The following is a 13,790-nucleotide window of genomic DNA, read 5'->3' on the forward strand; positions in this document are numbered from 1 at the left end:
CTGTTCCCAGTCTCCGGAAAGGGTGTGCTAGGAGGGCGGTGCGACTTCGGGATTTGGGAGGCCCTGAAGGCCTAGGGACTGGACAAGTGCCTCATTTCTTGCTCACCCCTAACCCCCAATCTCCAAGTGAGGAAATTGAGGCTCAGGTCGGTGATGCCACCTGCTCTGGTTCCAGACACATCTTGCCCTTCATTGACCTTAATTAGGCCTATCTGTGAAATGGTTGTGTTAAACCCTGTGATAATGGCTCTTAAATTCTTAGGTCGCTGGCTCACCAACAGCCTTTAAAAGAAGTTAAAAAACATCCTTCCCGAGAGCAAACCACAGGACACACATCCCATCAATATCTTTACTATTTCAGCCAGCACGGAATGAGAGTGGCCAGGTTTTGCCCCCTGGGCAGTGAGGTAGGGAAGTCCGCTCCCTGTCCTGTCAGGCTGTGTGATGTGGGCAGGTCACTGGCCGTCTCTGAGTCTCCCTCCTGGTAGATAGGGATCAAACCTCCCATCCCCATCTCTACTCCTGCTTGTCACAGCTAAGGTGAGGAAGGGACAGCTTGGCGTCTGGCCAAGGCAGACAAGATCACTCTCAGAGTGTCACCTACAGAGTGTTGCCAACTTGCAGGGTTAAATTTCCAAATTGAAACCAGACACCCCCAAACCAGAGAATCACCCCCATATTCAAAGGGGGTGCCAGGTTGTGGTATCTGTGACACTACCACCCAGCCTCCATCAAATAATTGTGAAGTCTAAAAGAGGGCTGTAATGACCTTTGGCCATTGCATAGAATTGCCCCTTTATTTGGCTGGTTTAGCATGTGTTTTCACCTCCTCCCCAGAAGGGCAAGCTGGACCTGCCTTTGTCACCACTGGGTCCCCAGAGCCAGGGGGGCACGGGTCCCCATCAATGTTTTTTGAATGAATAAATGCCACTATCTTACATCTGTGTATCCCCAACACCCAGAACAGAGCAAGGACTCTGTTCCAAACAAGTCACTGAGCCCCAGCTATCCCAATGTGAGACGTTTTCTTACCTGTAAAACATGGAAAATTCACTCTAACTTCGGCAATGAAGAAAAAGGCTGGGTGTGTTGGGCCAAAGCCTGGTGAATAAATGAATGAATAAACTGATTCCTCTTATAGATGAGGAGGCCCAGAGAGGTTAAGGGATTTACCCAAAGCCACACAGCAAAGGAAGAAGCCACCTGTTGCTGAAGGGTCACCCTGTTCTCTCCCCTGGGGTCATTTTACCCATCAGGCACTAGGCTGAGGGCTCAAGGCCCACAAACTTTTCCCGGAAGACCCCAAAATTTTGAAACCTGAAAAAAATGGCTCCCCAAATTAGAGAAGAGACCTGGAAATTCAAAACCAGTGGGATCTATAACATTTCTGTGAAGCAATATAAAGCAGTGGGTGGGAGCTAGGCTGTCTGTGTTTGTTGCATGACCTAGGGAGTTACTTAACCTCTCTGTGTCTCAGTTTCCTCATCTGTAAAGCCTAGGTGATGACTGTGCTGTCTTTCAGGCCCAAATGCATTAAGACAGAGATGGCTTGCAGGAGGCCATGTCGACCTCATTCACCCTTATATTCTGGATCTATCAGGAATGTGTTAACTTTGAAACCATTTTCAGTTTTGATATTTCAAACTTTGCAAGAATTACAGAGCAGGAGTACAAAGCGATCCGTTCACTCATGCATGCAGCAAGCATTTATTAAGGGCCTACTGTGTGCGAGGTGCAGACCCAGACACAAAGGGGACACAGCAGTGGACACTTGAAGCAGACATTCTACGGTCTGGAGCAGCCATCCCTCCCCCACTACCGGGCCACACATAGTGGGAAAATGCACATGGTGCGCTGCCAGAGATGTAAAGTGCTACAGGAAAGCAAGAAGACAAACAAGCCAAATGAGCGAAGGATATGAAGAGACATTTCTCCAAAGAAGATACACAAATAGCCAACAAGGGCATGAAAAGACACCCTACTTCAGTGGTTATTATGGAAATGCAAATCAAAATTGCAATGAGATACCCATTCACACCCTGTAGAATGGTTACCAAAAAAAAAAAAAAACAAAAGAGAAAATAACAAGTGTTGGAAGGGAAATGAAGAAATTGGAAGCCTGGTGCACTACTGGTGGGAATGTAAAATGGTGCAACCGTTGTGGAAAACAGGCAGTTCCCCAATAAGTTAAATAGAGAGTTACCATATAACCCAGCCATTCCACTCTAGGTGTAGACCCAAAAGAAATGAAAACAAGACTCAAACAAATCATTGTATGTGCATGTTCTTAGCAGCACTATTCACAATCGACAAAAGGTGGAAACAACCCAAATGTCCATCAAAAGATGAATGAGTAAAGTAAATGTGATCCACCCATACAATGAAATGTTATTCAGCCATAAAAAAGGAATGAAGCATGGGCATATATACACTACCAAACATAAAATAGAAAGCTAGTGGGAAGCAGCCGCATAGCACAGGGAGATCAGCTAGGAGCTTTGTGACCACCTAGAGCGGTGGGGTAGGGAGGGTGGGAGGGAGGGAGACGCAAGAGGGAAGGGGACATTTGTGTATGTATAACTGACTCACTTTGTTATAAAGCAGAAACTGACACACCATTGTAAAGCAATTATACTCTAATAAAGATGTTAAAAAAAAAAAAGGAATGAAGCACTGACACGTGCTACAACATGGATGAGCCTTAAAAACCTTATGCTCAGGGAAAGAAGCCAGACACAAAAGGGCACATATTGCCTGGTTTTGTTTATATGAAATGTCCAGAAAAGACAAATCCATAGAGACAGACAGTAGATTGATTTGTGGTTACCAGGGGCTGAGAGGGGGGAATGGGAAGTGACTGCTAATGGGGGAGGGGGGGGAATGGAAATTCCAGAACTAGATAGAGGTGATGGTTGCACAACGTTGTGTATGTACTAAATACCACTGAATTGTTCACTTTCTAACGGTTAATTTTTTTTTTTTTTGCGGTACGAGGGCCTCTCACTGTTGTGGCCTCCTCTCCCGTTGCGGAGCACAGGCTCCGAACGCGCAGGCTCAGCGGCCATGGCTCACGGGCCCAGCCGCTCCGCGGCATGTGGGATCCTCCCGGACCGGGGCACGAACCCGTGTCCCCTGCATCGGCAGGCGGACTCTCAACCACTGCGCCACCAGGGAAGCCCCTCTAATGGTTAATTTTATGTCGTGTAAATTTCACCTCAATTTTTAAAACTTAAAAATAAATAAGTAATATCCCCCAAAATGTGCCGTGGGAAGAACAAAGGCTAGCAGCGAAGGACAGTTGTGCTGCTTGGGGAGGGGGTGCAGGAGGGCCTCTCTGAGGTGGCTGACGTTTCTGAAAAGCCTTGAAAGAAGGTGAGCAGAGGGGACATTCCAGCCAATTGCCGGATCCGCGGGTAGAGACCACATATCAGAGCGAATTATTTAAAAATTCGTTCAAGTTTCTTTTCTTTCTTAAAAGACAGCAATGAAACAGGTGCTTGGGGCAGCGGGAGGGGAAAATGGGGCACTTGAATGAGTTTATGGATCTGTGAGGCTCTCTGGATCCCGCCACGGCGCCCTTATCCCACGTGGGACCGCCTCCGCCCCTTCTTCGCCCCGCCCCCCGCAGGCCCCGCCCCTCCAGAAGTCTGAGGCCAGGAGCTGTCGCTCACAGAGAAAGAAAAGACTTTGTTTCAAGTTTTCCCAGAGCTTTCTCGTCCTCACCGCGACTGGCATCCCGAGCCCTCTGCGGCCCAGACAATATTCAGAAACCCCCCCCCTGCGGCCCCGCCCCCTCTGGACCGCCGAGGGCCTCGGACGCCCCTCAACTCCCCTGCCCCCTAAAATCTCTTTGATTCCTCAACTGTCCCATAGGCCCGCAGGACCCCTCCATGGCCAGGTCGTACGGCGGCCGGGTGCTGGCCGCGATGATCCTTTTGGGCATCCCCGCGGCCGTGCTGGTGGCGCTGGGCGCGCAGCTGCTGTTCCAGCTGCAGGCGGGCCGCGCGGAACTTCGAGGACCGCGAATCGACGTGGTGGGCCCGGAGCTGGGCGCCGGCCCTGGGCTGCCGGAGGACGCGGCCGGGGCGCTGCTGCCGCTGGCAGCCGCGCTCGCCGCGCTCGCCCTGGTGCTGGGTCTCACCTGTCTGCTTCTCGCCGCGCTCTGCGGCCACCTGGGCGCCGAGATGGCGCGGGGACCGGGCTCCGGCAGGTAGGAGGACCGGCCCCTCTGCCCGGCTGGGGGCTGGACAAGCCCGGGGGAGCCGCTTCCCTTCTCTGGGCCTCAGGTTGGGGGAGAGCTTTCCTTCCTCACTCCCTCCGTCCATCTTTCCCTTCCTCCTTTCTTCCGTCCCTCCCTCCCTCTCTTTCTCCTTCTCTCCATCCATCCCCTCCCTCCATCCTATATTTGTTGAAAATTTACAGCAGGTACAACTACAGCTGGGACCCCCTCTTAAAAGATGTGGCAACAGGCTCAGAGAGGGCCTGGGGTCAGTTAGCCCCAGTGTTGATAGCGTTTGTCATTTATGGAAACCTAAGCTCTAGGTGCCCCCCACTTAATGTGGATTAACACAGTGAAGCCCCCTGGGTGGCTGGCGCTGTTATTATCTCCCGTTTTAACAGTGTGTTAAAAAGAGTCTGCTCTCTCTAGGCTGCCAGGATTGGAAGGGGGTGGACTGGATTTGAACTTGAATCTGGTAGAGCCAGAACATGTGCCCTGGCCCTGGGTGGGGTTCCTTGTCAGGCACCTGAGCTCGGGGATATGGGCACTGGACAGGGCGGCCGGCGGGTGCATGTGGAGTGCGGAACCTTCCTTGAGCCAAGGACTTGGCTGTCCCATATCTGAGTGTTTCCTTCCAGGATGCTGGGGGAGGGGACCTGGGATCCTTGTCCAGGATTCCATGGATCTGAGCGGATGGGAAATTCCACCATCTGATCCCATCCGAACTGTGCACCCTCCGTCTGATAGTTCAAGGGGTGCTGAAAAGCATGTGTTCTGTCAGTTGACAAATATGCATTGGGCACCTGCCGGGGGCTGAGCCGAGCATTGGGTATTGGCGACCCAGCAGGAACCAGGCGGACCTGGACCCACCTTCATGGGGACACAGATAATGAAGATACAAAACAGATCAGTAATGTCAAATGGTGATGAATGCCGGAAATGGATGAAAATGGGGTGATGTGGTGCAGGAGGACAGGGTGGGGGATGAGATGGGACCATCAGGGGAGGCCTGTGTTGAGACTTGAGGGAGGAAAGGAGGCAGAAGATCTGGGGGACTGTGATCCAGGCAGAGGGAACAGCATGTGCAAAGGCCCTGGAGCAGGAAGGAGCTTAGGGCGTTAGAAGGTGATAGAGGTGATTGGTGTGGCTGAAGGGTAGATAAGGAAGATGAGGGCCAGGAAGTGAGAGGTACTGGATTTTTTTTTTTTTTTTTTTTTTCCGCATGTGGCATGCATGCTCTTAGTTCCCCAACCAGGGATTGAACTTGCCCCCCCCCTTGCAGTGGAAGCACGGAGTCTTAACCACTGGACCACCAAGGAAGTCCAAGAGGTACTGGATTATATAGCGCTTCCTGTGCTGTGGTGAAGCCCTTGGGGTTTTCTCTGACTGAGAGTTGTGAGCCAGGAGGGATGTGATCTGACTTAAGTTTGAAAGAACCCACTTAAGTTTGAAAGAACCCACTCTGGCCACTGTGCAGAAAAGGGGTCAGGAGGGGAGTTGGAAGGCAGACCAGGGAGGAGGCCATTTCCATGGTATTGGTGGGAGGTGAGTGATGATGGAAGCTCTCCTTTTCCTGATCTCACAGGACTGGAGAAGGGCATGCACCCAGTGGAAGCACTTAGCAAGGGGCTGGGCTCAAAACTAAGTCCTCAATCCATGTCAGCTCTTGGGAATCTCTGTTTCTATTGTCACTGATAACAAGTTAGCCTCAGTTTTCTCACCCCCAAATAAGCTTATGGTCTGTAAAATAATGGAGGTCAGATGTTTAGCAAGTGTCTGTACACAATAGCTGCTTCATTAGTGTTGGGTGTTCGAATGGACTGATGTATATGGATGGGTTTTGGGGGAGGGGAATGGAATGGCTAGTGACTGGATGGATGAATGGACAGATGGTTGGTTTGCTCGATGGATGGTGACTGGGAGATAGACGATGGATGGATGGGTGGGTGGGGGTTGGATGGATGGATGGATGGATGGATGGATGGATGGATGGCAGATGACAAATGGATGAATGGATAATGATGGATATTTAAATAAATGGATGGATGGATGAACAAAGCATGGTTAAATGGATGGATGGCTGTATGATTGAATAATTGATGGGGACGGGTGGATGGTAAAGGATGAATGAGTGGGGGGAAAGATGAGTGGATGGTTAGGTCCTCACATAGACCTCCAGTTCCCCAAAGCTGGACCACTCCCCCTACCTCTCCTCCCCAGCCTTATTCCACCAGCTCTGCCTCCTGAGCCCATTTTCTTCCTGCCCCCCTCCCTGCCAGGTCTGACTGGTTTCTCTATGACTGCCGCCTCCTCAGACATGTGGCCCTCGGCCTCTTCTGTTGTGGGGTCTCCGTCTACTTAGCAGGTACGTGCTCAGGATAGAACATGGGGTGTAGGGCCCTGGGTTGGGGTGACCGGGGGTAATAGCCCCACAACTGGTGTCAGCTCCAGAGGCAGCCTGCCTGTTTCACTCTTGGCTCCTACACTCTAGCCCATGGCTGGCATCTGATCCCAGTGGGGATTCCATAAATGGCAGCTGTCTTCAGAACACCTCTGATTCATCAGTTTTCTACATTTGGTTTGAATAAAAGTTTCCAAGTCCTTGGTGGTTTCTGGAGATAGTGTTTCACAGGTTGGCCTTAGCAAAAACTGTTTTGGTCACAAATATCTGAATCCAGCTCAAGAAGGGCTTAAGAAAAAAAAAATATGCTTCATAAACCAGAAATGCAATTTTAAATCCCAAAACATGAAGCAGAGTAAAAACTAATAACCTGAGTGCCCGAGGGACACACTGCACTGTCTTTCCTTCCCCAACTTATAACTTTTCTTTGATCAACATTCTCTCACCCACAACATGCTGGTAAAGGAATCCAATCATCACCTTTCTTAAAGAGACTCCTGACATCTTATATTTTGTTCTAATCTTGAAAAATATGTTGCTGGTGCTGGAGACTCAGCGCTGAATCATACATAGACCCTTGGCAGCCTTATAAACAACCTGTTTCACTGGAAGAAAAAAAACTCAGCTGACTGAAAAACAAGGGATTTGCTATTACTGTTTTTCCTTAGTACCATAATAGAGAAATAGAAGTTTACAAGATATATTTAAAAGATTTATTCATGAGATATGAGCCTAGGGTTCATTGTGGGAATTTGTATGTACAGTGCAGCGAACTCTGCATAACTCTTGTTGTTTGACTTCATAAAATGCTCTGGATTTTATTAAGTGTGGAACTTCCCTGGCGATCCAATGGTTAAGACTCTGCACTTCCACTGCAGGGGGCGTGGGTTCATCCCTGGTCAGGGAACTAAGAACTAAGATCCCACGTGCCACGTGGCCAGAAACAAACAAAACAAACAAAAATGCTCTGGATGTGTGTTTTTTAAAAAGGAGAGTGGATGGAGTGACTCGTGTATCTGAAAAGATCAGGGGTTATTGGCCTCAGGTGTGGCTGGATCCAGGCACTCCAATGAGGTCTTCAGAAATGCTTCTCACTTCATCTCATCACCTGCCATGCCCTGAGAAAGAGGCCTGTCTCTGTAAGCGCTTTCAACACAATACCTATGACCTCAAGCCTTTTCATAAGCCAACAAAAATGTTGGAGACTTGGAGAATAAAATATTCTTATTCTAAAATACAAGAAAACTCACAAAGGGCAAACAAAGGTAACTATGTCAGCCTCATTAAGCATTAAATTAAGAATTTGTTCAGCTCCCATTTAGATTCTTTTTGAGGATAGGTGACCTCACTCAGCAAGAATTCCTGAGCATGTCCAGCCAATCATTCATTCATTGCTAACCAGAGCCAAAATAATAGTTATGAAGATCTTTCAAAAAAAGAAAAAAAAATGTTTAGGGCTTCCCTGGTGGCGCAGTGGTTGAGAGTCCGCCTGCCTATGCAGGGGACGCGGGTTCGTGTCCCGGTCCGGGAAGATCCCACATGCCGCGGAGCGGCTGGGCCCGTGAGCCATGGCCGCTGAGCCTGCGCGTCCGGAGCCTGTGCTCCGCAACGGGAGAGGCCCGCGTACCGCAAAAAAAAAAAAAAAAAAAAATTTTAGAGCAGGGACTTCCCTGGTGGTCCAGTGGCTAAGACTCCACGCTCCCAATGCAGGGGGCCTGGGTTCGATCCCTGGTCAGGGAATTAGATCCCACATGCTGCAACTAAGAGTTCGCATGCCGCAACTAAGACCCAGCACAGCCAAATAAATACATAAATAAAAATATTTTTAAAAAATGTTTAGAGCAAAAAAAGTCCTTGGCCTCGCCTTAATATGTCAGACATGATGCATTGTGGCATCTTCAAAAGCAAGAGTACAGAGCTGGAGAAAGCATTAAAACAGCCCACAAAGTGCCAAGAAGTCCTTCATCAGCTCTGGGCTTCTCTCCTACCAATTCCCTAATGGCTGCAGTTAGAAAATAACCCTGTCCTCATAGGCCAAGCAAAGGTCCCAGGGCTGACTCTGATTGGCTGAGCTTGGGTCATGTGATAGCCATGCACCAATCACTATAATCAGGGGAAGCAGTGCTCTGATTGGCCTAGAACCATACATGTCACTGATGCCAGAGTGGTGGGTCAGTCCTTCTAGACCAGTGACCAGGGTGGGGGTAGGGACTGGACCAGCACTTCTCAATGGGAACTGATTCTGCCCCTGAGGGAACACTTGGCAATCAACATCTAGAGACATTTTTGGTTGTCACGATAGGGCAGGGGGAGCGTACTACTGGTATCTGGTGGATAGAAGCTGCTAAATGTCCTACAATGCACAGCACAGTCCCCACCAAAAAGAATGGTGGTGCCAACTGGACATCGGACAGGGCAACAGAGAACCAGTACAGGTCCTCAAGGCCAGGTCGTCAACTGTCTTTTTTGATTTTTAAGATTTACTTTTATTTATTTATTTTGGCTGCGCCAGTTCTTAGTTGTGGCATGTGGGATCTTTTTAGTTGCGGCATGTGGGATTTTTAGTTGCTGCTCCTTAGTTGTGGCATGCATGTGGGATCTAGTTCCCTGACCAGGGGTGCAACCCAGGTCCTCTGCATTGGGAGGGCGGAGTCTTACCCACTGGACCACCAGGGAAGTCCCCGCCAACTGTCTTGTTGTTCAGATCAGCAAACGGAGGCCAGAGAGGGACCGTGATTCACTCAAGGTCAATCACAGGGATTCAGAAAGCCTGAGATCTGAGTTGTTTCAATCGTGGTAAAGTACACATAACACGCAATTTACCATTTTATAGTAAAACAGATGTGATGATGATGTATTTGTCGGGTGTGAAGGGGTTAGATGAGTTAGTCTATGTGCCTATCATAATGTACAATTTTCTATAACTGCTCTCCATGTGGGGGAGCTCTCCCAGGGGTGGGAGAACAAACGTTGAATAAGAGCCGTTTCCTTCCCCAGCACTATCCATCTACGCCCTGCTTCTCTTCGAGATCGAGACGGGTGCGGCAGCTGCCTCCATCCTTGGCTTGGGTGCTCTGGTCCTGGTGGCGGCGCTGACCCACACTCTACTCCGGGCCGCCCGGGCCACCCGCCGTGGCCTCCATGAGCTGTCCCCACCGCACTTTGAAGACGACCCTGTCTGCCCTTCTGAAGTCTCCAAGGCCAGCTCCAGGGCTCAGCCCCAGCAGGGTACCCATCACTGGAGCCCCTACTCATCCTACCCAAAACCTGGGGACTCCTTCAGATCCATGGTTACTGCCACAACACCTGCAGCCATAGGGGGAGGCCGGGAGGGCAGCCTGCCTGCATTCCGCATGCACCGGACACTGTCTGCCAGTGAGGGGCACTGGGAAGAGGTCACTCATGAGATGCGTAGCATCCTGAGCCACAGGCCAGGGGGTTCAGGGAAGGACTCCACTCTGGTGTGAGCCCAAAGATCAAGGATAGAGACCTAGGGTCAGGCAGCAGGAAGAGGACCCTTGTAGAGATAGCTCCAGGCTCAACCACAGTAGCAGTATAACTTGATTTCTCTCTCAGTTCACAGCATCCCTGATGTGTGTCCTCAAGGTTGCCTCATGGCACAAAAAGGCTGCCAGGGCTCCAACCTTTACCTTTACCTCACTCAGAGAGAAAGGCAGAGGGCCAGGACTTCTCAGGAGATTTTGGAAGTTTTCCTGGGAGGCCTTGGGACACTTCTGCTTATACCCCATTGGCCAGAACAGAGTCATGTGGCCACACTTCAATACAGATGAGACAAGGAAATGTAGCTGCCCAGAATGAATAAGATTCTGGTATAGGCAGGAGGGGAGGGGAGAGCTCAGGCAGCATTTCTCTAAACATCTCCGTCCATTTTACAGATGAGGAAACCGAGGCCCAGAGAGGGGCAGTGACTCACCAAGGGTCCCACGGCCAGTATTGAGCATCAGATCCAGGATTCGAACCCAGGTCCTGTAACCCCCATGCTGCTGATAGTGCAAGTCTCAGACTCTGCGACTCCTTCCGGGCTGTGAGCGTTTGAAACCTGTGTGTGCGGAGCTCAGAGCAGCCCAGGGCCATGGACGCACCTGGAGGCCTGGACCCAGACTCCTGGCTGTGGGCCTGTGGCTGAGGGCTTCACCGCTCTGTGTCTCAGTTTCCTGGTCTGTAAAATGGGAATGGAAGCGGTCCCTCTTCCTAAGGCTCCCGTGAGACTCCGTGTGAGCCATTCCAGGGGCCTGTGCGTAGCAGGTCCTCAAGGCGTGTCAACCTGTGCTTCTGTCAGTCGGGGTGCCTGGTAGCAGGAAAAGGTGGGTTGATGGCCAGTGTCTGGGACTCTTGGAACTGACAGGGCTTGGAGTGGATAACTCAGAGCCTCAGGGGGTCTCCAGAGGCCCTGGCCCCACCCCTGTCCTGCACAACCTGAAAATAAACTCCATGTCACTATTTCCATGTCATCTGAGCCATGTCCAAACGTGCTGCGTGGCCAAGTGCAGACCCAGGATGAGGGGTGGAGTGAAAGGAGTGGGGGTAGAAAGGGCAGGAGTCAGGGGGCAGAGAGTGTGCCCCTTGTAGAGCCAAGTCTGGGGCCCATGCCCCACAAATCTTCACGCATATACATTTCACAGGGTGCGGGGATGGCCTGGTCCCTGCCCCAACCCCAAATGGACAGATGTCCCCGGAAGTCTCCCAAGCCGTCCCTTCCTGGGCCACACAGGGACTCAGGGGTGGAGGAAGCTTGGCCACACAGTGGCTTGAAGTCCCCCAGGACCCATCTCCATGGGCAGAGAGGTGGCAGCACCCAGCAGGAAAGCTGGTCCCCACACCTGACCTTGGGTAAGGATTCTGATGATCAGGTACAGAGTTGGGTGCCCCATTGGCTTGGACCACCTCCTTCCTGAGCCCCTGGGAGGCTGTACAGACCTCCTCCTCTCATATGGCACCTGTCACAGGGGGCGCCCAGGAAGCATAGGCTCTCGGTGAGCATGAAAATATCATTGAAGAGGATCGAGTCAGAATGAATGTCGTGTCACATGCCTAGTACTGCAGACACACACCAGGCACTTCCAGCTTTAGTTAATCCTTAGGACAACCCCACTCACAGATGGGCAAACGGAGGCCAGAAAAGCAAGGCCACTCATGTGAGAACACACGGCGGTGGTGATGGCTGGAACCTCATAACCCTGTCACGTAGGACACCAGGGAAGTTAGTGCCTGGGAAACACTGGAGACTCCAGTTTCTGAGAGCTCTCTGGAATGGGGGAGGCCCTGGGGACTCTGAGGGTGGGCAAGAGAGTTGAGGAGGAAGGACCCAAGCTGGCTGTGTGCGAGGAGTACCGGGTGGACTGGTCAGGAGAATTAGAAGCTAGACGTCTAGGCCTAATCTTCAAGGCCAGGACTAGGGTGCGGGTACAAAATTTAAGGAGGCTCTAAGGAATTGAAAACAAGGGTTCAGACAAATCCTTGTACACGTGCATTCATAGCAGCGCTAGTCACAAGCACCACAAGGTGGAAACGACCCAAATGTCCATCAATAGATGAATGAATAAACAAAAAGTGATCCATCCATACAGTGGAATATTACTCAGCCATAAAAGGAAGGAAGCTCTGACACATGCTACAATGTGGATGAACCCTGAAAACATGATGCTGATTGAAAGAAGCCAGACACAAAGGCCAATGATCCCATTGATATGAAATGTCCAGAACAGGCAAACCTATAGAGATATAAAGTAGATTAGTGGTTGCCAGGGGCTGGGGGAGGGGGAATGGGGAGTAATGGCTAATAGGGATGACGTTTCCTTTGGGGTGATGGAAATGTTCTGGAACTAGATAGAGGTGATGGTTGCACATCGTCCATGCGCTAAATGCCACTGAACTGTACATTTTTAATTGGTGAATTTCATGTTGTGTGAATTTCACCTCAACTTAAAAAAAAAAAAGAAAATTTAAGGAGGCACTCACTCTCAGGTTCCTTACGTGCAGGTGGGCCCCAAGTTTGAAGCGAGCACCTCCTTAAATGTGGGCCCTACGTGCTCACTAGCCTCATCCCAGTCTGATCTCCGCGTGTCCTCCTGGGACCAAGAACTGGAGCCCTGGAAAGTCTGCAAGGTTACAACGTGGGAGGCTGGCTGGAAGCGCTGCCCACAGTCCCTGCTGAAACCTGGCCCTGTTGTCGACACTGCCCTGGATGGGGTGCTGAGCACCTTCGTATTTTGATCAGAATCTGGCGAGCAGGGAAGAGGCTGGTCCTAGGGCTGGAGCCAAACGCTCTGGTTGCTCCCTGTCCCGGGCACCTGATGAGGGTTTTGTGTTCCAAGAGCCAGCTTGGACAGACCTGGCTCAGGGAGCAGTCATGCGACCTGCACTTCAGTTTCTTTCTTTATAAAATAGGGCTAATCCCCCAATCCCATCATAGTACAGCTGTGAGGACCAAATCAGAGAGTATCAATGACTCCGTTAGCTCCACGGGCCTCACCGACATAAGTAGCTGTCGGCATCCTGGTACATTTTGAGGTGTAGACACATCTGTTAAAGATGCTGCCTTGGGGACTTCCCTCATGGTCCAGTGGTTAAGAATGCGCTTTCCAATGCAAGGGACCCAGGTTTGATCCCTGGTCGGGGAACTACGATCCCATATGCCGTGGGGCAACTAAGCCCATGCTCCACGACTACTGAGCCCGCACGCTGCAACGAAGAGCCCGTGCACTGCAACGAAAAGATCCCGCATACCCCAATGAAGATGCCACAACTAAGACCCGACACAACCTAATTAATTAATTAATTATAAAAAAGATGTTGCCTTGGTTTAGGGTCATCAGAACCAAAGGCTGAGATGATTGCCAAGATGTGGTTTACCTGGGAAGTGACCCCAGGAAGCCCCGGAACCCTGCAGGGGGCGCCAATGGGCAGATGGCGCTAAGGGCAACGGGGGCTCGATCCCCCTGGGCACCCCAGGGAGACAGTATAGAGCACACATGGCAGTTGGTCCCAGCCCAGGGGTGAGGGGGCTGGGATATTTATCCTCCTATTTCCATCAGGCATTAGCTGAGAGCTGTTCCCAGAGGGACTGACCCCTCACACTTCTAGCCTTCCCTGTGCACCAGCTAGACACACTCCTCTGGCCACAGGAGGCCCCAGGCAGGGTCACAGGTA

General features: G+C 50.9%; 1 protein-coding gene across 2 annotated transcripts; it reads left to right on the forward strand.

Moving 5' to 3' along the window:
* The first annotated feature begins 3,590 nt into the window (after window positions 1-3,590).
* TMEM221 (transmembrane protein 221) lies at window positions 3,591-11,087 on the forward strand. 2 transcript variants are annotated; one of them, XM_012535839.3, is made up of 4 exons: window positions 3,603-4,210; window positions 6,499-6,584; window positions 9,618-9,848; window positions 10,517-11,087. In XM_012535839.3, the coding sequence occupies exons 1-4, from the start codon at window positions 3,891-3,893 to the stop codon at window positions 10,576-10,578; spliced, it is 699 nt and encodes a 232-aa protein (XP_012391293.1). In that variant the 5' UTR covers window positions 3,603-3,890; the 3' UTR covers window positions 10,579-11,087. The 2 variants fall into 2 exon arrangements, with proteins under 2 accessions (XP_004277622.2, XP_012391293.1); XM_004277574.3 differs by having other exon boundaries at window positions 3,591-4,210; window positions 9,618-11,087.
* Window positions 11,088-13,790: the final 2,703 nt, after the last annotated feature.

This window comes from Orcinus orca, chromosome 3 (genome assembly GCF_937001465.1).
Source record: "Orcinus orca chromosome 3, mOrcOrc1.1, whole genome shotgun sequence".
NCBI lineage: Eukaryota > Metazoa > Chordata > Mammalia > Artiodactyla > Delphinidae > Orcinus > Orcinus orca.

What these genes read in the sequence shown, in the direction of transcription:
- TMEM221 (XM_004277574.3), top strand. Translation starts at nt 3,891, where the DNA reads ATGGCCAGGTCGTACGGCGGCCGGGTGCTGGCCGCGATGATCCTTTTG. An exon ending in CGGGGACCGGGCTCCGGCAG is followed by an intron (nt 4,211 to 6,498) that starts GTAGGAGGACCG and finishes CCTCCCTGCCAG; the next exon opens with GTCTGACTGGTTTCTCTATG. An exon ending in GGTCTCCGTCTACTTAGCAG is followed by an intron (nt 6,585 to 9,617) that starts GTACGTGCTCAG and finishes TTCCTTCCCCAG; the next exon opens with CACTATCCATCTACGCCCTG.